Genomic DNA, 26220 nt, shown 5'->3' with positions numbered 1-26220 from the left:
AATATCAAACTGGAACTGAATTTAAGGCACAAAGTATTATGTAGCATAGTTGAGGATATTTTGTAGTCAAAGATGGTTCAATCCAGTGATATATCTACTTTCTACTCAGAGGAAAAAAATCCATATATAAATCTTTTTCTTTAATGAATAGATTTCATTTTCAAAGTAATTTTAGGCTTATGGAAAAACTGAGCAGAGAGTACACAGAGTTCCCATAAACTGTGCCCTCCCCCTGCCCCAACTCTCCTGTTATAAAACATATTAATGTGGTATAGTTGTTACAAATGATGAGCCAATATTGATACATTACTATTAACTCAAGTTCATAGTTTACATCAGGGTTTATTGTTTGTATTGTATATTCTATGGGTTTTAACACTTGTATAATGACATGTGTTCATCATTACTCTATCATACAGAGTAGTTTCACTGCCCTAAAAACCCCCTGCATCCACCTATCCATCCTTCCCTCCCTCCCCTTAAACTGTTGGCAATGCCTGAACTTTTTACTGTTTCCCTAGTTTTGCCTTTTCCAGAATGTCATATGGCTGGAATCATCCAGTATGTAGCCTTTTCGGATTGGTTTATTTTAATGAACAACATGCATTTAAAATTCCTCCACGTCTTTCTGTGGCTTGAGAGCTCACTTCTTATTACTGCTGAATAAATTGCTCTTTTTATTGCTGTACCACAGCCACACAGTGGAATACTATTAGATATTGAATACAAAAATAAACCCATCTAAATTAGGAACCCAGAGAGCTCTCTCTTCCTCTAGGCTTTCCCACTCCAACCCCCATCAAAACATCTGTACACACAAAATGACTAGCAAAGACTAAAAAGATGCAAAGCTTCTAAAAATGACAGATGCTCAGCTTAAGGAGGTTGATGACTGGGTCAGATGAAGCCACTGTTTGCTCAGTCAGAGCACCAGTTCAATACCCAGGCCTTCTGGACCAGACACTGATATCAGGGACTCCCTGGGCGTGTATCTGGCTGAAGTGGTGTCAGTTTCCCAAGAAACTGCCAAACTTTCCTCCGAAGTAGCTGTACTATTTGCATCCTGCCATGATGACTGAGTGTTCCTGTTGCTCTACATCCCCACCAGCAATAAGTGTTGTCAGTGTTCTGAATTTTGGCTGTTACGGTATTTTGAGATACCAAAGGTGTGTAGTGTTATTCTTGTCATTTTGATTTTCAATTCTGTAATAACATGATGTTGAGCATCTTTTCTTATGTTTATTTGCCATGTGTCTGTCTTCTTTGGTGGGGTGTCTATTCAGATTTGTGGCCTGTTTTTTGTTTGTTTGTTTTTGTTTTGTTTTGTTTTTTGCGGGTACGCGGGCCTCACACTGTCGCTGCCTCTCCCGTTGAGGAGCACAGGCTCCGGACACGCAGGCCCAGCGGCCATGGCTCACGGGCCCAGACGCTCCATGGCATGTGGGATCTTCCCGGACCGGGGCACGAACCCGTGTCCCCTGCATGGGCAGGCGGGCTCTCAACCACTGGGTCACCAGGGAAGCCCTGTGGCCTGTTTTTTAATCGGGTTGTTTGTTCTCTTATATTTAGTTTTAAGAGTTCTTTGTATATTCTGGATAACAGTCCTTTATCAGATATGTTTTGCAAACATTTTTCTCCCAATCTATGGTTTGACTTTCACAGGGCAAATGTTTTTAATTTAAATGAAGTCCAACTTATCAATTTTTTCTTTCACGGATCGTGTTCTTGGTGTTGTGTCTAAAAATGTCATCGCCAAACCCAAAGTCTGCTAGTTTTTCTCCTATGTCATCTTCTAGGAGTTTCCTAGTTCTGTTTTATATTTACGTTTATGATCAATTGAGTTAATTTTTGTGAAAGGTGTAAGGTCTGTGTCAAGCCTTGTTTTTTCGCTTGTGAATGTGCAATTGGTCCAGCACCATTAGCTGATAAGATTATCCTTTTCCACTGAACCACTGAATTGCCTTTGCTCTTTTGTCAAAGATCAGTTGACTATATTTGTGTGGGTCTATTTCTGTGCCCTCTATTCTATTCCATTGATCTATTTGTCTATATACTGTTTTAAAAATTCAAAGAACTCCAAAAACAATTATCCATTTATGATATTAAAATTTTTTTAATATATTCTATAAGTGCAGAAGTTATAGTAACTTTTTACCACAATATAATGAAATAAATTAGTCATATATAACATTGTTTAAAATAATTCTTACGTAAAAAAAAATCAAAATTGGAAATACTGCCTTAAAATGAAAGACAATAAGAATTCCATATTTCAAACGTTTGGCATGTGATGAAAGCTGAACTCAAGACATACCGATCACCTTAAATAGTTTTTCTAATAAACTGAAAGTACAATTTTTAGTTAACATGATCTATTTATCATCTATATTTTAGATGGATTCTGTTAAGAAACTTTCCTTGTTCTACCAGAAAAAGAATTCCTTTGAGTATGAATTAAATTACATCAAATTTAGAAATTAATTTGGGAAAAACTGATGGATGTACAGTATTTAGGTTCCAAAACAGGAAATGGCAAGTTTCAAATCTTAAACCACATTTTCTCCTACATTACTTTTTGAAGTTCTGTTGTTCCTTTCATATATGTTTTCCTCATCTTTTGTTTAGTCTCAAACACTTTATTTTAGATTCTGTGGCCATTATAAGATTTTTTTCCTATTGTGTAGGATGTCCATAAAGTTCTAGTGCAGTTTAAATTTTTAACAAATTCACTGTTATTTGACATAAACAATTTGTAAAGATACAACAGAGGAAAAATATAAAGACTTAAATGAAATTGTTAATGATTCATTTGTTCAAACTACTTTCTTCCATATTCCATTAATAAACCCTACATTACATTGGATAGGTATTTTCAAATAGTGGTAAATAGTTTTTTATTTTTTTATAATGCCAACTCTTGAGTTACATGCAAAAGACTGTATTTTATAGAATATTTATATAATACACAGACACAAATTTTTCAAAAATTCAAACTGTACAAAGATTTTTATGGATACCCTGTATTTTGCTTTCTTTCCCCAAGGGTGCTGTACAAGACACCCCAGACTCCGCTATATTATCTAAATGGTTGCTTCTGGTATGCAGGAAAGATACTTGTCTCTCCATAATATAGGTTCAATCTATACTGAATGTGAAGTTTGCTGCTCACTCCCTCTTTCTTTATGCCCTTTCTTCACTTATATGAGGAAATTAGAACCACTCTCTCTTGCACCCCACCTGCCCCTCTTTCTCTTTTACTCACGCCTGCTCCATCTCAGTATCTTTTAGTTACTCCGCATCTCTTCTCCATATGTTCATGCTCCCATCTAGTCTCATGACTTTTATATGCTGACAATTCCCCAAACTTACACCTCAAATTTATCTCTCTCTCTCTCTCTCTCTCTCTGACTCACATACCCAACTGCCTAAGACATATCTCAGCTTGGGCGTCCCCAATAGGCATTTCAAATTCAACGTGCTCCAAAGTGAACTCTGAGTCTGCTCCCATGTTCTCAAACTTGCTCTTCTGGCAGTCTTTTCTATCTCCATAAATGGCAAGTCCTTTTTCCAGTTGCTCAGGCCAAAAACTAGGGAAATCATCTCTGACTCCAAGAAATATGAGAGGAAGAGATGTGTGCCACTTCTGGGCTAGAGCCTTTGAGAGTAGAGATTTTAAGATATTTTAGCTTCTCCATCTTGTCCCTTTCCTGTGAGCCCAAGCATGAACAGCTTAAAACCTGGCTTTAATCACTAAGATGAAAACAGCACCCAACGGTGTGGCAGAGAAACAAGATGGGAGAAATGTGGGCCTCTGATTGATCATGTGGAATGAAGCCATCCCCCAACCTGGAATTCAGGCTTTTATATGAGTTAGAGAAATAACCTTCCATCTTATTTGAGCCATTGCATTTTTGGTTCCCTTTGCTGTAGCAGCTAGCATGTCACACTAACGCACCCTTCTGTATTCTATCTTCAGAGGGCAACTTTTAAAAAATTAAGTAAGACCATAATATCCTTTAGCCAAAATCCTCTGATGATTTCCCATCTCACCCAGAATAAAAACCAAAGTAGTCTGCAAGACCCTTTATGGGTTGATTCTCTGCTACTTCTCACCTTATTTCCCACCTCTATTCTCTTGCTCACTCTGCTCAGGAGACAATGGCTTTCTTGTGGTTTCTTAAACATTTCTAGACTGTTTCTGTGTTGAAGCCTTTGTGTTTGCTATTTCCTTTGCCTAGAAGGCCCTTTCCCTACTACATCACTCACCCCATCACTTCATGTCACCTTAAAGGTGTGGCTCTCCTCAATGCCCTTTTATAAAGTCACATCTCTTTCCCTTATACCCCAACTCTCACTCAGTATCCATGTACCCTTGTCTGGCTTAATTTTTTTCCATTGCACTTTTCACCATTTGACACACATATATATACTTCATTATTTTCTGTCTTCCTGAACAAGAACATAAACTCCTTGAAGGGAGAAACTTCTATTTTTTTTTCCCATTGCTGTATACATGGCATCTAGAACAATGACCAACACACAGCAGGTAACCAAAAATATTTGTTGAAAGAATAAAAGTGTGGTCATTTAATTATTTGAAATATTAAAAAACTACTATCAAAAATTCTAAAGCCTCACAGTTGATTTTCTTGGTTTTTAGCTATACCAACAATTGTTGAAAAACAAAACTGAGATTATTTTCTCTTGCCTCTCTGTTTCATGTCTCACTGAATGAATCAGAATTTTTAGAACAATGTTAAATAATGGAAAGAACAGACATCCTTGACTTACTCCTAATTTTAACTGCAATGAAGAGACACTGGAGCAGGAATAGCACAAATACTTATTAGGGCTGGACTCAAGTAGCACAAGTGTGAGAAGTGGCTGGGCTAAAAAAAAGGGAGTGGTAAGGATATGATGAACGAGGGTGCAAACTGTGTAAGGGCATTCATGGTCAAAAAGATTTATATTACTGCTCTTTATAAAGAAAATAGGTCAGAGTCAGCCGAAAGGCTGGGACTCAATAACAAGGGATTAAGCAGAAGAAAAGAGAATTTTAAAATGCACTTATCTAACAAAGAATGTCAAATATTTAGATAGGAAGCCTTTTTTTGAAAAATAAAAAAATAGACATTTTAAACTATAAAGAATAATATTTATATCTCTTAAAAATAATTTTTCTAGGAAGATAAAAATCATTATCTTGAATGAAAATATACTCCTGCATTTCATTTCTAAGTTGTCACTTGCTTCTTAGAAGTTTGAGTACTGAACTTCAGATATTCATAGATAATAGGAAGTTGAAGTAAAAGCTGAGTCCTAGATTATCTGCCAAATTCAACAGTAAAAGAAAAAAAAAAAAAACCAAACAAACCCTTTTATTTATAAAATAAGTTTGTTAAATTACCTGAAGTATTTGGATCATTTTTTTTGTTTTTTCAAGGCAATCATTTGATTCATTAACTTGCCCTTGAAGTTTTGCTATTATGTCATTAGTCATCTCAAGTTCTTTCTGCATCTTTATAATCTTGCCTTCCTCATGCATAGCGCTTTCTTTGGCTTCATGGAGTGACGTTTCCAGCTCTTGAGTTTTCTATTAGAAAAAGTACACATGCTTAAGGTCTGCCATATAGACAGAGTCATAGTATATAAGTTTAAGACAAAAATAATCATATATAGAAATTAATTTTCACAGATTTCACTAACAAAGGATAGAAAAGAAGAGAAGCCAATGTCACTCAATTTACACATGTATTTCTTTTTATTTGTAAGCTGATGTCTTTCGGATTAAAAAATGCCCACATTTTACATTATAAGGTTTAGCATTTATTTACTAGTTAGCATGGTGCCAAGCATATTAAATAGGTACTTACATTTTAAATTACCACTTAGAGAAAGTACATTTGATAATTAGCTCTTTAAAGTAATACATGTCTTTTCCTTTATTTTTATTACCTACTTTTTAACTTGAAAAATACAAGCATATGGAAAAATTCAGAGGCATTTGATGAAGAGTAAGTTTCCCCACCTCAGAACCCTAGCTGACCCTGAATGAAGTAATGACTAAACTCTTTCAGGTGTATCCTTCCAGAAGTTTCCTATGTGTATCTAAGCGTAAGTGAATATTCAGTTCATAAGAACAGTCATACATACAGTAGGAAATAAATATATAGTTACTAAATATATAGTATACTAAATATATAGTTCTGCATTAAAAAAAAATCTAATAATATATTTTTCAGATCTTTCCATTATCGATACACATAGATCTCTCATATTTGTTTTCATGGATACATCCATCCATCCATTAGTGGAGATCATCCACTAATGAACACTTAGGTTATTTCCAGTTTTTTCCAAGTACAAAAATACTGGAATTTAAATACCTGAATTTGTTCATATTTATAAGATTATTCACATACATATATATGCAGGTTTTCCTGGAAAATGTGTTTTTTGACCTACTCAGAATTTATTTTTGTTTCATGAGTGGGGTAGAAATCCAGACTTTTTTTGCAGATAGCTAGGTGATTGCTCTGAATCAAACATTAAGTAAATCGTCTTTTCCCCACTGAGCTGACTGTTACCATTATCATATACTAAATTCTCATACTTATCTGAGTATGCTGCTGAACTCTGTTCTGTTCCAATGCTCTGTTTACCTATTTCTGCATCATTACCAAACTACTCTAGTCATCTACTCCTGTATCATTACCAAACTACTCTAATTTAGCATAATTACCAAACTAGTGGCATATTATTTCTTATCCGATAGGGCACTTCCTGGGTCACTAAAGACGTAATCTCCCTCTGCTTCGTTATCTTATTGCTTTGGTAGATGGGTTTCAAATTTCTGCTATTTTATCTCTGCCAGCTGACTGAGGTAGTGTAGTGCAGCAAATCAATCAATTGTATACTAGTGACCTTCTAGTTTCCACTGGTAGTGATTAAACTAGTGGTTGATGTTTTATTATAAGTATTTACTTTGGTAAAAATGATTATAAGTTATATAAGTGTATAAGTGTATAACTTATATACACTCTTGGGTGCCCTACTAAGTCATTTTGTGTGCTAACAAAATAAAATAGCATGTTCGCTTTACAGAGTCCCACGTAAGGGTAGTTAATAAAGTAACTGAATTATTCAAATAACATACTGATTCTTGGATACAGGTTAATCTGCTTAAGAAATCTGTTATATTTTTGGCCTCTTCCATTTTGATCTTGATTATAACATTAACCAGTATGAAAGACACTGATGATAATTAGAGAAAAACTAAATTGCTCTTTCCCCCTAAACTAGTTCTGTATACAGACACAGATTATATTTTAATAGAAAGTCACACGATTTAGGAAACTTACACTGTATGCTAATAATACTTTAAGTGTCTGTATCTAGTAATCAAATTAAGCTATGAGTTACTTCTGTTTTATAATCCAAAGGGAAGTTCTTATATAATGTCTAGCTTCATAATTAGTTGAGTGATAGCCACGATAGAACTATATTTAAAAAACAAGCCCATCACACAGGCACAAAGATGGTCCATGTTCCTTAACACATTCAATACTATAATTTTGCTCTGAAATGTTATATAAGACATGTTATATATAAATGTTATATAAGATGTTAAATGCATTTTTAAGTCTTTGATGAAGCTGCAAATTGAAAAACATAAGAAAGTACATACCTCTGTGGCTTGTTGTGTAGTTCTTGATGTAACATGAAGATTCTTATTGTCTTGTGTAGTAGGATTAACAAGGGCACCAGAGGTCAGGGAGATCTTCAAAGTTTGGTAGTTTTTAAACAGTTTTTCATTGTTCTCTTTCATTGATTTCAGATCATGTTCCCATTCTTTGGCTATGGTGGCATTTCTTTCTTCGAATTCTGTTGATTCATTCATTATAGCCTATTGGATAGTAAAAACACCATTATAGCTCTAAGATGAATTACATTAAAAATCCACTATGATGAATTACATTAAAATCCACTATGAAAATAATAGATTTCTAGGACAAGGCATAGGCCAAAATTATTCAGAATATTCCAGAACAGCACTTTAAAAGAATGTGAACATTCTTTGTGGTTTGCGTCAGTTCCTGAAATTTCAAACGATGTTGGATGTTGGTGATGAGAATAAAAGAATAAAGGCTGGAGACCATTCGTGTTGATTTGCAAGATGAAAATCTTACCTTATTAGATCAGTACTAATGTATGAAGAAGAATCCGAAGAATTGTGCAGGTTAAAGTTATTATGTATGTTATGACACATATCATATCATATATAAACATCAACTGACATCTAATAGCAGAGCATAACCAATAAACTTAACAACAAGCTATTTTCATTCCAAACCTCAGTGGTTCCAGGGAAAATCATTCACTGACTTTTGGCAATTAATCTGAAAACCTTGTATTTCTGTGCAGGGAATAATGATCAACCAATGTCTTCTTTTACATCAAAGCCTAACTAACTCTGAAATTACTCATATCATCTTTTTACTTCCTAATTCCTAAGGGATGTACTTTTTTGCTCTCATCATGGATGCCTTATTGGTCTTACCTATAAATTTCTTTGTGGTTTTATGGCAATTCTGTCAGACTTGGATCCTAAATTAGCTGTGTTCTTGCTGGCATCCTGGACCCTCCATGGCTCTAGACTATGGACCTCCCACCATACAGAATTACCAGTTCCTTCTTTCAGGGTGCTGGAAGAAGCCACATATCCATGCTGATCCATGCTGATCCCCACAGCAGGAATCCCTATTTTCTTTTCTTTTCCTTTTTATTGAAGTATAATTGATTTACAAAGTTGTGTTAGTTTCAGGTGTACAGCAAAGTGATTCAGTTATACATACATATGTATCTTTTTTTTCATATTCTTTTCCCTTATAGCTTATTACAAAATATTGAGTATAGTTCCCTGTGCTAAACAGTAGGACCTTGTTGAAGGAATCCCTATTTTCTAATCACAACTGGGCCTTCAACATTACAGAACAACATGGAATTATATGGAAATTATCTTATCCAAACATCAGTTATGCTTTTTTCCATTGACTGTGGACTTTTTTTTTTTTTTTTAAACAGCTCATTTACTATTTTGCTTGGGGTATTCAACAAATGGATGAACAATCCAGCCACAGGAAAACATTTTTTTTAAACATTATCTATATTTCAATGTGATTTTAGTTTCTAGATGAAGTTAAAGTCTTTGTCTGGAAATAACTACCCAAATGTAGGAATATAAAACTAATATTAAAAGCTGTAATATTAATCCAGGTCCCTTTGTTCCAATTACATATAATAACAAGCAACTTTCTGATTACTGCATATTTTACTAGGTATATCAGATAGGGATTACTTCAGAAAGTAGAATGAATATTCTGAGCAGTGGAAAGTAAAACAAATCTATAAACTGGTCGTAAGCCATGTTGGTTCTTATGAATCTGTCCACTAGGACTGATCACCTTGGGAACAATGATTACAAACCACATTTTTGAACATCAAAGTTGAAGGATCAGGGCATGTGACAGTGACACCACTGAGACAAAAAGCATGTGAGGCCTTATTAATAAAGCAGCTGGCTAGGCTTGTCCAGGGCTTTCCTACAGTTGCTGCCTGTAGCCCTGAAACAGGCTCATGTCTCACCTTGTCTGAGCCTACTTGGGGAAAAGGCTCAATTCCTACAGAAGCAGTGAGAAGTGAGAAAAGAAAGAGGAGAATTGCAAGAGGATTCCGGATTCCACAGATTCCAAATCTGTGTGTAACAAATTGATTACTACACACCAAGATTTTGTTATATTCTTTACAAGTATAAATATATATTTAATTATCCTAAGGAAGCGTAATACATTAGAGGCAGAAGATGTTTTACATAGTCAAATTTTTTTCACAAAGCCTATACAAATAAATTTTAAGAAAATACTTAAAATGAAGTTGCTTTAAGTCTTTTTACAAATGAGGTATAAAAATTAAAGCAGACAACAACAAAAAGAATGAGGTAGCACAAGAAAATTACTACTTACAATTATTTTGTTATTATAGAAGTTATTCACTTGAAAAATACTATCAGTTTCTTTCTGGATGCCATTTTTAAGCTTTTCTATATCAAAATGAGCATTCAACCACTCTTCCAAAAACCGGGTCATTTCTTTTCTATTGCTTAGTACTTGCTGAAATTCAGTCTCTATGCTATGGCAATCACTTTCTGAAAAATCCTTGAGAATTTCCTGAGAAAAATAAGCATTGAATCACATGAACATTAGAAAAGTTTTAATCTAAATATCATAAAAAGGGGAAAACACCTTATTGAACTCTTATTCTTAATATTTTGAAGTACTGTAAATATAATTCTAATTTAAAACTTTAGTTATTTGATAATAAAATTTTGGTGTATAGCCTATAATGGAGGCACGTCTACAAATCTGCATGTTAGAATTAAAATCCCTCAAAACTATAAAACTGTGACTAATAATCACAAAATATGAATTGTTTCTGGATGTAGTTTTCTGTGCATAAAACAGGCTGCACATGGTTTTGGGAATTGAATGCCAGCCTCCTACTGCTGAGACAGAGCAGGACACTTCATGCAGAGTTGTAAGAAAAATGTTTCTGACTCCCAGTCACAGACCTAGGAAGTTTTAGAAGGCATTCGGAAACTTATCCTGGGGTTCCATGAATTCCCACTTGATGATATTACATCTATTTTCTGTATCTTTGGGGTTCTGAAAGGAGGCTAGACTATTACCTGGCACTCTTTACAACTGGCCAGCTGTCATTCTGCAACTGATTTTTAACTTTTGGTAAATAAAAATGACTCTAAACATATGAAAAGGTACTTTTCTACTTGATAAAAAGGCTTGGAATCTAATTAAACCCATTTTAAACAAATTGTACCTCAATATGCAGATCCATACTCTGGCTCAATTTGAGGTCCCTTGATTCTCTGGGCGGTACATCATAATCTTGTTGAAGGTGCTGTATTTTAATTAGCAGTTCATTTTGCTTTTCCACTTCATCAATAAAAGCCACTTCAAGTTTATTGATGGATTCATGTTGTTCTTCCTTTATCTTTGTAACATGGCTTAACACATACTTGCAGAAAAACATTAAACAAATTGGGAAATGAAACTTGTACCACATTTAGATGAAGTTTTAAACCACTGAGACTATGAGGCAGGATGGCATCTCTTATTATCTATATCCTCTGGTAAGTGAGGGAGAAGGAAAGAGCCTCTCTCTATCCCCAATTTTCTCTTCTCAGCAACTTGGGAGAATAACTTCCAGGCCTCCATCTAGTTCCATATTTCTGACTTGCCCCTGGATATACCTCATGGATGTCCTATAGTTACCTCAAATTCAATAGATTTAAAATGAAAAAAAATAAAAAATAAAATGCACATGATGCCTTTCCCTAGAAACCCACCTTTGCCTATTTACCCCCTTTTGGTTAATTATGTCATCAATCACCCAGTTCCCAGCTAGATACCTGAGATTCATTTTCAACATCCTCTGCCTACCTTGATTCGGTAACCAAAATGGGTATGACATGTCCCAAGATTTACTTGTCAAGCATATTTAGATGTTTGGCTTTAAGGTGACAATAGTTTTTTGTTTTTTTTTTGCGGTATATGGGCCTCTCCCGTTGCGGAGCACAGGCTCCGGATGCGCAGGCTCAGCGGCCATGGCTCATGGGCCCAGCCACTCTGCGGCATGTGGGATCCTCCCGGACCGGGGCACGAACCCGTGTCCCCTGCATTGGCAGGCGGACTCTCAACCACTGTGCCACCAGGGAAGCCCAAGGTGACAATAATTTGAATGCCATATGCTTCACGGATCTCCTCAATAAGTTCTGGATATCTGATTGCCAGGGTTTGTGGAAGAATATCAGGGCGTAAGGGGCAATTTACCTAGGAAGGGCAGATACCAGCTCCCTACTTCCTTAACATCCACCATTCCTTAACTCTTATAATTTGGCCTTTTCCTTAACTACTCAACTAAAACTGCTCTGACAGATGTCACCAGTGAGCTCTATTATCAACAAGTTGAGGAGATCTCTTCAGTCCACATTCTAGCTGACTGAAGCATCTGCCACTCTTGACTACTTCATCTTTGACGTACTCTCCTCCACTGACTTAAGTAATAGCACTGTTGCCTGGTTCTTTTCTGTCACTTTGACTTTCCTAACCTTGAACCCATGAGTTGCTCTTTTCTGCTACTGTCTCTTGGAGAACTATCTTTTCTGGAGTTTGGATCTTACCCGAACATCTCTCCAAACTCTCATTCCTCTATTATGTTTTCTGGGCGACCTTACACATGTTGTGCAATCTATCACCTATATGAATCCCAAATCTTTATCTTTAGTCCTGACTTTTCTCCTGACAAGCCTCAGACTCTCGACTAAATGCCTGCTTGGTCTCCCTTCTTAGACGTTCTGTCTTAGGTATCTCTCTCTACCTCAAAACATCTCAAACTAAACACCTAATCTCTTTTCCCTCTCTATCTCAGTTAATGGTACCACTCTCCACAAACCTGGCTAAGCCCAAATCCTGGGACTCAATCTAAACTTCCCTCCTGTACCTCCACCACCAATCGCACCAGCTACTATGTTAGCTGCCAAATGTTTCTTTGATCTCGTCTGTCCTCCCCATTCCTATGAATCCTTCCCTAGCAGTAGAGTCGCTCATAATAGTGCATCTGGACCACTGTAACTGTCTCTTATCTCTTCTCTCTGCCACTAGGCTTATCCTCCACAAACTCATTTCTTCTCTGTCTGCAGTGAAGTATCTAAAATGATAATCTGATCATGCTACAGCCAGCACCTTAAAATAACTGTCCAATGGCTCTGCCTCATTTACAAAAGGAACTCCAAGCTTTATCGTTTGAGTCTGTCTTCTACTACAGTCTTATCTTCCTTAACTTTTTATCTGGTATGTCATATAATCTAAACGTACTTCTATTGCTACACTTATTACCTGTTTATATGTCTGCCTAACTCACTATGAGATCCCTGAGATGTTATTCATACTTGTCTCCTGAACACCTGGACAGTGTCTAGGCCCATAGGCAAAGCTCAGGTTTTGTTGAATAAACAGGTCCTAGGTGCATTGAGGATCTTGCACACACTGTTCTTAGACCCACATAATCTTTAATTCAGTAGTAAACACACTAAATAACAAACATGTCAACTCTCAAAGCAGGACCTAAACACTAAAGTTTGTAATGGAAATTTATAGTGATATTTACAAAGATATTACTAAAAAAGATGGTACCTGAAGTTTCTTCATGACTCTATGAAATTCCATGGAACATCTTTGGTTTGCAGTGAGAAGTTTTTGAATTTGCTTGCTTTGTGGACATGGAAGTGCGAGGTTTGCTTTTACTCTAATTGAAAGCTCTTTTTGTGTTTCGATTTCCTTCTTCAAGTCAAGAGACAATCTATTTAAGCACTCATAGTGATTATCCATCTCTGAGTATCTCTTAAGAAGCTCCTAAAGAAAATTAGAATTTATTCAATTTACCAATTCATTCTAATTTAACAAGAAATAGTCTCAGCCCTAGAATTGCAACAAAACTTAATTCTTTAATACTTTTTGTAGGAGAAAAATAAATTTCGACCTTTGTGTTTATAAACAAAAGCGAACTCTTATTGTTGATTTTGGATTATAGAAATTATTGTGGAAATTTAAAAGAATTTAAACAAATATAACAAAGAAAACCAGAAGCAACCATTGTTATTTATCATTTTGCTGCATTTTCTTTTGGTCTTTTGAACATCCATGATTTGAAGGAGCATTTATTTACAAAGTCGGAAGAGAAATGTGAGTGAATTCAATCTAGTATGTATTGTAGCTCAAGGCTGAATGCTGGCCTCTATGTACAGAAGGCAGTGTAAGTGAGCAGATACGTGACTAAGAATCAAACTAGTTATATGTCAACTTGGTGGAGCCTCTTCACTTATTTCTATTATCTGCCTAGAATCCAAGTTTTCTAACCTTTTATCAGAGTTTGTGTTCAGGTTCTAGCTCTGCCACTTGCTGACTGGGGAAACACTGAGTCATTTTCACCAGGACAAAATGAAGACTACAATAATTGCCACAAAGTTTCCTAGGGGATCAAATATTAAATAATATCTATATCTATGCAATCTATAAAATATATAGACATTATAGTTTAAAGGAAATAAAATTATATTTGTAAAAATGCTTCTATGCCCAAGTTTCACTTTGTCAGACCTGGTTTCAAACCCTGATTCTACTAATTTACTACCTATGTGACCTTGGGTAACCACTAAACTTCCTCTCTGAGCCTCAGTTTGTTTGTTTATGAATGGAACAATAAAACCCATCTCATGAGGTAAAGCACCCAGTACAGTGCCTGCATGTGGAAGACACTCAATGAGCCTAGGCCCATCAACACAAATGACGAGAGGCCAGGCAAGTGATCCCTTGGTCAGAGTACAGGTGGAAGAACACATTAAGTTCAAGTTGCTACAGTCATGTAATAAATAACATGTTTAGTTCAGGGTGTTAAGTTATAGAAGGGGCTTCTGACACGAACGAGCTCTCTTTTTTATAATTTAAGGAAAAGCTAGATAGATGTTCAGTAATGTGGGATGTTGGAGGGGGGATTCTTCCTTTAGTCTTAGAATGAATCACATTATGGCATGGAGCAGCACTGTATGGTCATTCATTTGTACTTTTAAGAAACACATACTGAATGCTGATTCCTGTCAGGAAGTTTTCTAAGTGATATAGCCATAACCAACACAAAAAAGTTTTTAGGGACTTTGCATTCTAATAGGGGTGAGAGTACATCCTGTTGGCTTTACCCTCAATATGTATTCAGAGTCCGAACACTTCTCACCAGTTCCGCTGCTACCTCTTTGGGCTGAGCCACCATCACCTTTGCCTGGATTACTGAAATTAGTCTTTCAAATGGTCCTCCTGCTTCCACTCATTTTCAATAACATTCCTTTAAAATGTAACTCAGATCATGCCTCTCTGTACTCAAAATTGTCCAAGGGATTCTCCGTCTTACTCACAGCAAAACCCAAAGTCCGCTTAAGGCCCCACAGCCTGCCTCTTCTCCATTAACTCCTGACCTCACTTCTAACTGGCTATCCTCCTTTCTTGATGTTCCTGGAACCCACCAGGCAGGCTTCTGTCTCAGAAGCTTTCTACTTGCTGTTCCCTCTGCTTATACTGCTCTTTCCCTGTATACCTGTGTGGCTTGATCCTTTACCTTTCTCAGGTATTTGCTCAAACATCACCTTTCCAGTGAGGCCTGAAAACCACAAACTCCTCTGTTTTCTGTGTGTGGTGTATGCACGTATATATGTACACATATACATACTTGTACTAGATTATAAAGTTTAGAAAAATATTGAGCATTATCTATTCATTCCACATTAGGCCTTTGGAAGGGCATTACAAATAATCATTTGTAATATTAACAGGAGAACACTTACTTTTATCCTGAAGCACTTTTCTCTCAGGCTTTCTATAAGGTGTTGGTTTCCATCACACAGTATTTTTTTTTCATATTTTACTACCTCTCCGTGGTTCTGTTGATTCTGCTTTGATACAAAGAAATAAGCAAGGCTTCAGCTGTAACTATAGTAACATATAATGTCTAGTCATATACTTTGATTACATTTTTATATCTTTTCAATAATGGAATTAAATATCACACATGTAACTCAAAAGCAATGTTAAAAATGCTCAGAATATGAATAACAGTAACACTAAGTCTTATGCTGAGTGACCTCAACTCACTGGAAAAAGTGACCTCAACTCATTGGAAAACCTTCACATATTTTTTGAAGATAGGATTTGTTGCTTTACTATCTATAGTTGCAAATTGGATTTTAGATATACCTCTGGTTCCTACTCTTCCAAATCTCTGTCTTAGAATCACTGCTGCCAACACATATATGCTAGCAAAACCAAGTATACTACCTACGGTGTTCCAAGCCCTGTTCATATATTCTTTCCAGCACCCTGGAACAGAAAATTCATATTCTGTTTATATTTTGTATTTCTGATTAAAAGTGCAAAATAAAACATTGTTCAATAAATATTTTTTGAATGAATTAAGTCTATAAATTTAGTTAGAGCCCACATAAAGGTGATTTCCAACTGTCTGAAATTTCTACTGAGATTACAAGTGGTATTGCTTTCCATTTTATTATTTCTTTACTATGAGATAATGATGGACATGAGAATGAAATATGAAAATAAGATTTTTATAGATTTCATACAATTTCTTATTTGTCTGAATTTTATAGAGGGATTCAGTTCAGTTCTTTAAGATATGTGATTCCGAATATCTATAAATAGACATATTAGTAGAACTTCCTTTCTTATACTCATCTTGCTTTTCTTCCTTCTAACTTCACTAACAAGAGCCTATGTTTAAAACTCTAGCGTGTAGAGGTAGAGAAATGAGATATTTAATCTTTTACAAATATTTCTCCACTGAGAATAATGTTATTTCCTGGTTTAAAAACCCTTTTAAAAATTACACTGAAGAAAATAGTCTGCTTTATTTAACAATTTTTTTCTTAAAACTAAAGAATTGGGAGGGGGAGTCTGGGGGAGAATAGATACATGCACATGTATGGCTGAGTCCCTTTGCTGTGCACCTGAAAGTATCACAACATTGTTAATCGGCTATACTCCAATAGAAAATAGAAAGTTAAAAAAAAAAAAGGTATTTTCTGAAAAACAAAAACATTAATTTGAAAAGATACATGCACCCTAATGTTTATAGATAGCAGCATTATTTACAATCGCCCAGATATCGAAGCAACCCAAGTGTCCATCAACAGATGAACGGATAAAGAAGATGTGGTGTATATATATATATACACATACACATACACAATGGAATACTACTCAGCCGTAGAAAAGAATGGAAATTTCCCATTTGCAACAACATGGATGGACTTCTAGGGTAATATGCTAAGTGAAATAAGTCAGACAGAGAAAGACAAATACTGTATGGTATCACTTACATGTGGAATCTAAAAAATATAACAAACTAGTGAATGTAACAAAAAAGAAGCAGACTCACAGATATAGAGAACAAGCCAGTGGTTACCAGTGGGGAGAGGGAAGGGGGAAGGGACAATATAGGGGTAGGGGATTAAGAGGTACCAAACTATTACGTATGAAATAAGCTACCCGGATATACTGCACAACATGGGGAATAGGCAATATTTTATAATAACTATAAATGGAGTATAACCTTTAAAAATCGTGGATCACTATATTGTACACCTGTAACATATAATATTGTACATCAACTATACTTCAATTAAAAAAAATGTTCTTACCAAAAAAAAAAAAAAGTGGTAATATCTGAATAACATCATTTTGGCTTCTTTTAAAACTGTATTTTCTATTTGTGTGAAAAATTATAATTAATAGTTTCCCTCATTATTCTTTACTGTTTGTAGACGTTTCCAGGAAATATAAAACAAAACACTGTTACCCTTTCCAAGAAAGCTTGATTCTTATAAATAGTTACTAGATAGGGGAAGATTCTGAACTCTCTCTAGCTATCATTTCTCTCAATGTTTCTCTGAATTGGTCTCTTTCCATTTTGAGAGACTCTTTTATTCTCTTTAGCTCATCTCTTTCCTTAGCTACAATTCTTATTTCTTCAAGGCTTTCATACGGTTTCTTGGTGAAGTGTAAGTTATCCATTGCCACATTTTGCACAGATAAATTTTGGGCGTCAAATTGCTTCTTCAATTGTTCCATTTCATTCACTTTTTTATGAGTTTTATTGACATCTTCTTCCATTCTAACAAGTTGAAGCTCTTTTCTCTGAAGTTCTGGTATCTTGACATAATTATAAAACAAGTTAGAATGCGAACAGAATTCCTTTAAGAAAGGAAAATAGTGTCTATGTATATGTACATATAGTATAGTACATGTACATATATATCTATATTGACATATCTGTATCTATGTCCTTTCTCATTCCATAAGTAATTTTGGGTACAGTTATTCCCCCAAAGAAGAGAACAACACATACCTTTCTTGGTAATTCATCTTTTGATTTATTTAAATCCTTCTGAATATTTGAAATCTGAGGTGTCTTTTCTGAAACTTTCTCTCTGAATTTATCAATAGTTTCTTGGTGTTCTTTCAAATGCATATGGGCAATTTTTAGTTGCTCTTGTGTTTCCAGATCCTTTGTTATTAGAAGAAATTGAGAAATATGATATAAAGGCACATTACCTTTTCTTAACAATGAACTAGTTAAACAAAATCTCAAAAAACACATGTTCATAGTTAAAAACAACCTCCATGCCACCCCCAAATTAGAACAGTACAGAAGGACATAAAGTCCAAGTGTCTGTCCCTAGCCTCACCCATCGCAGTCCTGTCACACGCTGAACTCTGCCACTTATCTTTCAAATTTCATACCACTTGGACATCTTTCTAAATCAGTATCACATAAAGAGTGTCCCATTCTTATGCTTAGTTTTCTACTATACAAATGAACACCACTTAGCCAGTGCCTTACTGGTAGATACTTGGATTGTTTCTGATTTTGTTCATCACAAACAATGTTGTAGTGAATGCTGCTGTATTTCTGTCCAGATATGTGAATATATTGGTAGGATGAATTTCTACAAAAGTGCTGTAGCAAATGTATATGTTGATAATTTTTAAAATGCTATTGTCAAACTGCTTCCCTAAAAGGTTATAACATTCAAATTTTCACCAACAGTATCACTTATTTTCAAACTTCTTACAGTAAAAACATGTTTACTTGACAGGAAGAAAGAGCACAACTCACTCTAGCTATGGCTTCTTGCAGGTCTGCCTTGAGTAGGTCTCTCTCCAGTTTCAGAGTCTCTTCTACTCTCCTTAGGTTATCTCTTTCTTTCATTACAGATTTCATTTCTTCAAGGTTTTCATGAAGTTTCTGAGCCAAATTTAAGTTCTCCATTTCTATTTTATCCAGAGTTAAACTTTGGGCCTTGAATTCTTTCTTCAGTCGCTCTAGGCCACATAGTTTTTTCTGTGTCTCACTAACCTCTTCTTTTAATTTAAAAAGTTGATGTTCATTTGCTTTAAGTTCTTGGACCTTAAGATAATCGTAACGTTAGGATTAGATGGCTTCTTAGGGAAGGATAAAGAATAGTTTCTAAGCTGATTAAGACAGCTTTCCCATGTCACTCATTAATATTCTGTGTAATTCCATACAGGATTTACTTTTTTTTGTGGTGTAATTTACATAACTACACACTAATCTTATGTGTATATGGCTCAACTACTCTTGACATATGTATACAGCTATGTAACTACAACTCAGATTAAAATACAACTCAGAATTAATACAGAACACTTACTTACCTTACCATAAGGTTCCTATGTGCCCCTTCCTAGAACAAACCACTATTCTGACCTTTTTCATCCCAGATCAGTTTGCCTGCTTTTAAACTTATAAATCACAATGTATTTATCCGTTCCCCTGTTGATAGGCATTTGGGTTGTTTTCAGTTTTTTGCAATTATGACTGAAGCTGCTGTGAACACATTGGTATGTCTTTACCTGGAAGTGTGCACTTTCTTCTCTTAGGTACATAGCCAAGGAGTGGAAATGCTGGGCCACACGCAGGTATATGGTTCAGTGCTAGTAAAAGCTACCAAGCTGTTTTCTAATGTGGCTAAAGCATATTACATCCCTCAGGGATTTTAGGCATTACTTTTTATTCTAGGAATAAATCAGGTATCCAAACATATAAGCGTCATGACCCCCTCAATACCTTTTCTTGTAATTTAGCATTTGAATTTTCTAAATCCATTTGCATATTTGATATTTCTTCTGTCTTCTCATCAACAATCCTTCTGAGTTTATCAATAATTTCCTGGTGATCTTTCAGATGCATGTGAGCAATTCTTAGTTCCTCTTGTTTTCCAAGGTCCTTTATTATTAGAAAAAAATTAAAAACCAATGATACAGCTTAATGTTAACTAGTATTTTCTTTTTAATGAAAGTGATACATTTTCTTAGTAAAAATAATACATTTCTTATTTCTTACTCCACATCTTTGATGTTGTTAGAAAGTTATCAGCTTCCTCTTCTCCTGTCCTTACCTCCCCACAATGTACTCATATTTTGCAGAGGTAAACATGCTATACACATACTATTCTACAACTTGCTTTTCCACCTAGGAGTTATTTTGAGCTTCCAAATTAGAACATTCAAATCTATTTCATTTTTTTAAGGGTTGCACGTATCCTGACATATTGCTTATAACTACCCAGTTTCCTTGTGATAGACATTTAGGTTATTTCCTATTTTTTATCACAAATTGCTATAATGAACAACCTTATGGTATATGTGTGTGTGTGTTATGAATATACACACACATACATATTTTTCTTTACCTTAAAAAGTGAAAGTGTACATGTAAAGTCCATGAAGAAAATGCTGGTTACAGAATTTAAAATGTTCAAAAATAATACCAAATTACCCTTCTAAAAGGCTGTATCCTGTTCCTTCTCACCAAAAGTACCACTCATTACAAAGAAGGGTTCACTGATGTAAGGAAAACATCACATTAACTCGCTGGGAAGAGGAACGAGTGTAACTTACTTTAGCTTTTGTTTCTCTGAGGATTTCACTGAGCTGGTCTTGCTCCATTTTGAGGGTTCGCTCCATTCTTCTTAGGTCATCTCTTTCCTTAGTAACAGATTTTATTTCTTCAAGGTTTTCTTGAAGTTTCTGAGTCAACCTTAACTTCTCTGTTTCTATGCTTTCCAGGGTTGAATTCTGGGCCTCTAATTGCTTCTTCAACTGCTCTGTTTGATATGTATTTTCCCTGAGATCATTTTTTACCTTAAGAAGTTGACGTTCCTTCTCCTGAAGTTCTTGGATCTTGAGATAATCATACAATAAGTTAGGATATAGATAGATATAGAGAAAAAGCTAATAGTTTCTAAATTGAATACGTAAGTCTCTATGTATATTAGGCTAACTGATATCCTGTTTCATAACACAAAAGACTTGATTCAAACTCTCAGTTACTTAGATATTAGTAGAAATACCTGTGCTTTTAAGGCAGTATTTGTGTTTTCTAAAGCCTTTTGAATATTTGATATTTCATCTGTCTTCTCTGAAACAATTCCTCTGAGTTTATCGATGGTTTCTTGGTGCTCTTTCAGATTCATTTGGGCAATTCTTAGTTCCTCTTGTTTTTCCAAGTCCTTTATCATTAGAGAAAGAAAAATAGTACGTTCAGAATAATACAATTCAACCGTGTGTAGAAAGGTACAGGGTAAGAAGTAAAAATTCCCCCCTCCTTAGGCATCCCAGTTCTCACCCTCTAAATGACTTTTAGATGTCAATATATTCTAGATACACTACTCTGTATAACGTAACCCTTCTCTCTATCAGGATACTTCCAAATCAGCTCTGTCTTGTTCTTTACCTGTGGGTTGGTATTCCATGGTCTGAATGTGCTGTATTGATTCAACCAGTCTCTACTAATGGACAGTTAGAATTTTTCCTGTTTCGGGGTTTGCTTTATTTTGTTATTGCAACTTGTACAAATATCTTTGCACAGTTGTGCTAATGTGTGTGGGATAAACAGCAATAACTGGACTTTTTGGGTCAATGCAGACACTTATTGAAAACTTTGGAAGATATTATCATATATCCATCCCTCCAGCCTTCCCCAAGATTGGACCAATTTTACAACCTCACCAACTCTATCAACCATGGCTCTTTTAGGACACGATGTCGTATTTACTAGTTGGGGGAAAGATGGTAACTCACTCTAATTGTGGTTTCTCTTAGGTTTTCCTTGAGCTGGTCTATCTCTACTTTGAGAGTCTCCTCCACACTCCTAAGGTCATCTCTTTCTTTTGTAACAGATCTTACTTCTTCAAGATTTTCATGGAGTCTCTGAGTTAACCTTATGTTCTCCAATTCTGTATTTTCCAGGGTTGACTTTTGGGCCTCAAGTTGCTTCTTCAAGTTTCCCATTTCACATATTTTTTCCTGAGTCTCACTGACATCTTTCATCTTAAGAAGTTGATGTTCTTCTTCTTGAAGTTCTTGAATCTGAGAAAATCATAAAACAAGTTATGACATAGACAGAAAATTTTAGGAAAAAGAACTGTCTCTAAAATTAAGGTAATCATCTTTACATTTTAGTCTAACATATGTATTATTTTCTTCTGTAAGTGATATGACGAACACAATAATCAGATGTCATTTTCCAACTTAACAAGACCTACCTTTGCCTGTAATTCAGTATCTGAAATTTCTAAGTCTCTCTGAATATTTGCTCCTTGGCCTGTCTTCTCTGAACTATTCCTTGTATTAATGGTTTCTTGGTACTCCTTCAGAAGAATGTAAGTAGCTTTTAGTTCCTCTTTGATTTTCTGTCCCTTTATGATTGGAGGAAAATTAATCAAACTTAGTAGTGAACATCATCATTATCACTTGAACACTATTTTTATATCCAAAAACATTATAAGAGGGAAACTTACTTCAGCTACAATTTCTTTAATGTTTTCTTTGAGTTGGTCTCTTTCCTTTTGAAGGACTTCCTGCACCCTTTCCAGATCATCTCTTTCCTTACTTATGGTTTTTATTTCTTCTTGACTTGCCTGAAGTTTCTCAGTCAACTTGAGCCTCTCGCTTTCTATTCTTTGTAGTGATGAATCTTTGGCTTTGAGATGTTCCTTTAACTGTTCCAGTTCACTCATTTTTTCCCGAGCTTCACTGCTTTCTTTTATGGTAATCAATTGTTTCTCATGAAGCTCTTGGGTCTTAAAAATAATAATAAAATAAGATAATAGCCAAAAATATACTTATGTGCGCACACACAAAAAAAGTGTGTTTATATATGTATATATATACGTGTATGTATATTTTTTAAGGAAAAAAATCCAGTATGTCTTCTAAAACAATTTAGGAGGTACACAGTAGTCTTTGTAATCCAGTTAGCTACCTCCCTTAAGTTTTCTCCCACTGTTCCTTTACTCCCAATTTACCTTTTTCTGTAATTCATCATTTGTTGTTTCTAATTCCTGTTGAATGCTTGATATTTCAGTTTCCCTCTCTGAAAGATCCACTCTCAATTTACCAATAGTTTCCTCCTGTTCTTTTAGGCGACAATGAGCAACTTCAAGTTCCTCTTTGGTTTCTAGGTGCTTCATTATTAAAGGAAATTGCAAGAAATTTATGAAAACGTTATAACCATTACACTGTAACTAATTCCTTTCCCCAAAGGTTTAGTTTTTACCAAGATGTTTGCTTACAGAATACTAAGCACACACACACGAAAAAGGATGAAACCTACTTTAGCTGCCATTTCTCTTATGTTTTCTTGGAGTTGGCTCCTTTCAGATTGAAGAACTTCTTGTAGCCTCTGTAGGTCATCCCTCTCCTTAGCTATAGATTTCACTTCATCATGACTTTCTTGAAGTTTCTCAGACCACTCAAGCTTTTCCATTTCTAGTCTTAGTAGTGCTGAGTCTTTGACTTTGAATTGCTCCTTCAATTGCTCCATCTCACTCATTATTTTCTTAGTCTCATTGTCTTTTTCTTTCATATGGAAGGACTGTTCCTCTTGAGATGCCTGAATCTTAAGAGGATCATAAAACAATACAGTTGGTGCCCAGAGATACTTTATTTTATTTTAGGGGTAAAGAAACAAGGATACTTTCTAAAACAATTAAGTCAGGGAGTTAACAGCTCATTTACAGAACAATATTTCCACTCACCCACTCTTCCATTATTCAGATATTTAACACATTTATTGAGTACTCATTGTGTTGTCAGTATCTTATTAGAGATTGGAGATGAAACGGGAAACGACACTTTACATGATCTGCCTTTTTGAGACTTACGCACTTTAGAAGGAAAGATACCTATTATACCAGATCTTACCAAACAGAGGTGCTGGGTTCTTTCAGGCTAGCAGTGGCAAACCTAACCTATTGTGAGTGCTTAGGAAGGGCTTCCTAGGGGATGGAAAGCTTCAGTGGAGATCTAAAAGATGAGAGCACTTGTTAGGCAAAGAGGACTATGGAAATACTACAGGAAGGGAGACCAGAACATCTGAAAGCCATGAGATGCAGAAGAGCAACAGACTAGAGTTGCTGGAGCACAATAAGCAGGAGGAAGAATGAGATGAAACAGGGCTAGAAACCCGCAAGGTCTGGGATCTAGGGTCTCAAAGGTCATGTGAAGAAGCACGCTGGTGTGTATTTCAAGAGCAATGAGAAGTTATTAAAAGGTTTTAAGAAGAAAAGATCACTTGGGCCAGAAAGGGGAATGAATTAGAGAAGTATGATATGAATGGGGAGACCAGGTAGGACGCTATTGCACAAAGCCAGAGAGAGGTAATTGTGACTTGGATTAGGGTATCAGCAATGTGGAGAGAAGACTGGGAGGATTTCACACACAGGTACACACCTTAAAATCAACAAGGTTTGGTTCTTGTATTACAGAGTGAGTGGAGAGGGAGGGATAGTAGTAGGAATGATTCCCAGATTTCTGACTGGATCAGTGAGGAAGATGGTAACGCGTTATGGGATGCTGGGGAAATAGGTTTAAACAAGGGAAGAAAACAGTGTTTTTGACTTTATCCTTTCCTGTAATTTAACACTGCTTTTTCTAAATCATTTTGAATATTTAAGAAAACAACTCATTTTCCATAGTTTCTTAGTATTTATGAGCAATTTTTAGTTGTTCTGTTTCCAATCACTTCATAATTAAGAGACATTTAAAGAAAATTGGTAGGAACATTACAAATGTCATTTTTCCCAAAGACTTATTTATTAAACACTTATTAAAATGGGAGGAAAGGATGAAACTTACTTTAGTCAAAGTTTCTCTAATTTCTTCTTTCAGTTGGTCACATTCAACCTGAAGTGCTTCTTTTGTCATTTTAAGATCGTCTCTTTCCTTAGTGAGAGATTTTATTTCTTTGTGACTTTCTTGAAGTTTTTCAGTCAACCTGAGACTTTCCATTTCTACACTTGCCAGTGTTTTTGAATCCTTGGTTTTGGATTGTTCTTTCAATAGCTCTGGTTCATCCATTGTTTCCTGAATATCACTGACTTCTTTCACATTAGCAAGTAGCTCCTGTTCCTCATGAAGCACTGGGACCTTATGATATTCATAAAATACCAAGGTTACTATCTAGAGAGTGTTATCATAATTTTTTAAAGGGAAAACATGAGGCTACTTTCCATAGCAATGGAAGTGATTTTGAACCTTCATGGCCTACCATGGGCCACAAACTCCTATTTATTCATTTTCTCTTGATTCCTACTCAAGCTATTATTCATGACTTTTCTGCTAGTAATAGTCTGTCATAATTGTTTTTTTTCTCCAGTTTACAACCACAGTACACTTTACCAACAAATTATCAATCCGGTCAGTTGCATGCTTCATTTCTATACCAGTTCCCAAATGCAACAGGAGAAAAATCAGAATTGAGCAGATTCTATCTCAATAAATGAATGGCCCCCATTCTCAGATGAATTCTAATGCTACTTCACAAATTTGTTATGTGTACAGATTGATTCCCCCTTTCCATGATCACTAGTGGTACCATGTAGCTTTGCATAGCATATTTCTGCATTTATCATACTGGAATTGAGAGATTTTTTTATATGCCTATATTGGGGAAAAAGAACAATATCTTATTCATAGCCACAGTCTCAATGCTTGGCACACAGTAGGCTTTTAACATAGGTTGGTCCAGTTATCCCAATGTTTCATTTTCTCCATAGCATTTGCTATTATCTAAAATTATCCTGTTCATTTGATTGCTTATTTATTGAGAACCTCTTTCCACTACAAAGTAAGTTCTATGATCACAGAGATTTTGTCCACCTTGTTCCCATTTTATTTCTATAATCCAGGACTGTACCTGCTACATTAGACACTCAACAAATACTACCCAATAAATGAATGAACCATAAATCAGTCACTACCTACTGCTTATTTTTCTTTCAGAGAAAGAAAGGAAGAGGGGACAAGGAGCAAAGGAAGAAAAGACAAACCTTTTCTTGCAATTCAGTATTGGATTTCTCTAAGTTCTTCTGAATATTTATTATTTGAGCTGTCTTCTCACAAATGTTTCTTCTTAGTTCTTCAACAGTTTCTTGGTGCTCTTTTAGAAGCATGTGGGCCACTTTTAGTTCTTCTTTTGTTTCTAGACCCTTTATTAGCA

At 35.4% G+C, this 26220-nt stretch overlaps 1 protein-coding gene across 8 annotated transcripts in view; it reads right to left on the bottom strand.

Moving 5' to 3' along the window:
• CENPE (centromere protein E) overlaps positions 1-26220 on the bottom strand; it is a 73843-nt gene that overhangs the window by 9319 nt on the left and 38304 nt on the right. For 3 of the 8 annotated variants that reach the window (XM_033856810.2, XM_033856812.2, XM_033856814.2), the window contains 18 exons: positions 26051-26209; positions 24858-25148; positions 23335-23619; positions 23027-23185; positions 22520-22801; positions 22265-22417; positions 21801-22088; positions 21071-21229; positions 20619-20900; positions 19786-19944; positions 18814-19104; positions 18043-18201; positions 15467-15574; positions 13269-13487; positions 10894-11091; positions 10023-10226; positions 7688-7906; positions 5408-5593 (listed from right to left, as the gene is read on the bottom strand). In XM_033856810.2, coding sequence (XP_033712701.1) covers positions 5408-5593; positions 7688-7906; positions 10023-10226; positions 10894-11091; positions 13269-13487; positions 15467-15574; positions 18043-18201; positions 18814-19104; positions 19786-19944; positions 20619-20900; positions 21071-21229; positions 21801-22088; positions 22265-22417; positions 22520-22801; positions 23027-23185; positions 23335-23619; positions 24858-25148; positions 26051-26209 — 3801 coding nt within the window. Of the gene's footprint in view, positions 1-5407; positions 5594-7687; positions 7907-10022; positions 10227-10893; positions 11092-13268; positions 13488-15466; positions 15575-17554; positions 17847-18042; positions 18202-18813; positions 19105-19785; positions 19945-20618; positions 20901-21070; positions 21230-21800; positions 22089-22264; positions 22418-22519; positions 22802-23026; positions 23186-23334; positions 23620-24857; positions 25149-26050; positions 26210-26220 lie in introns of all 8 variants that reach the window. The other 5 variants (XM_033856819.2, XM_033856811.2, XM_033856816.2 and 2 more) reach the window with 5 other exon arrangements.

Source organism: Tursiops truncatus, chromosome 5 (assembly GCF_011762595.2).
Source record: "Tursiops truncatus isolate mTurTru1 chromosome 5, mTurTru1.mat.Y, whole genome shotgun sequence".
Lineage (NCBI taxonomy): Eukaryota > Metazoa > Chordata > Mammalia > Artiodactyla > Delphinidae > Tursiops > Tursiops truncatus.
The sequence above is the reverse complement of the archived record's forward strand: the minus strand, read 5'-3'. Positions and strand labels throughout refer to the sequence as shown.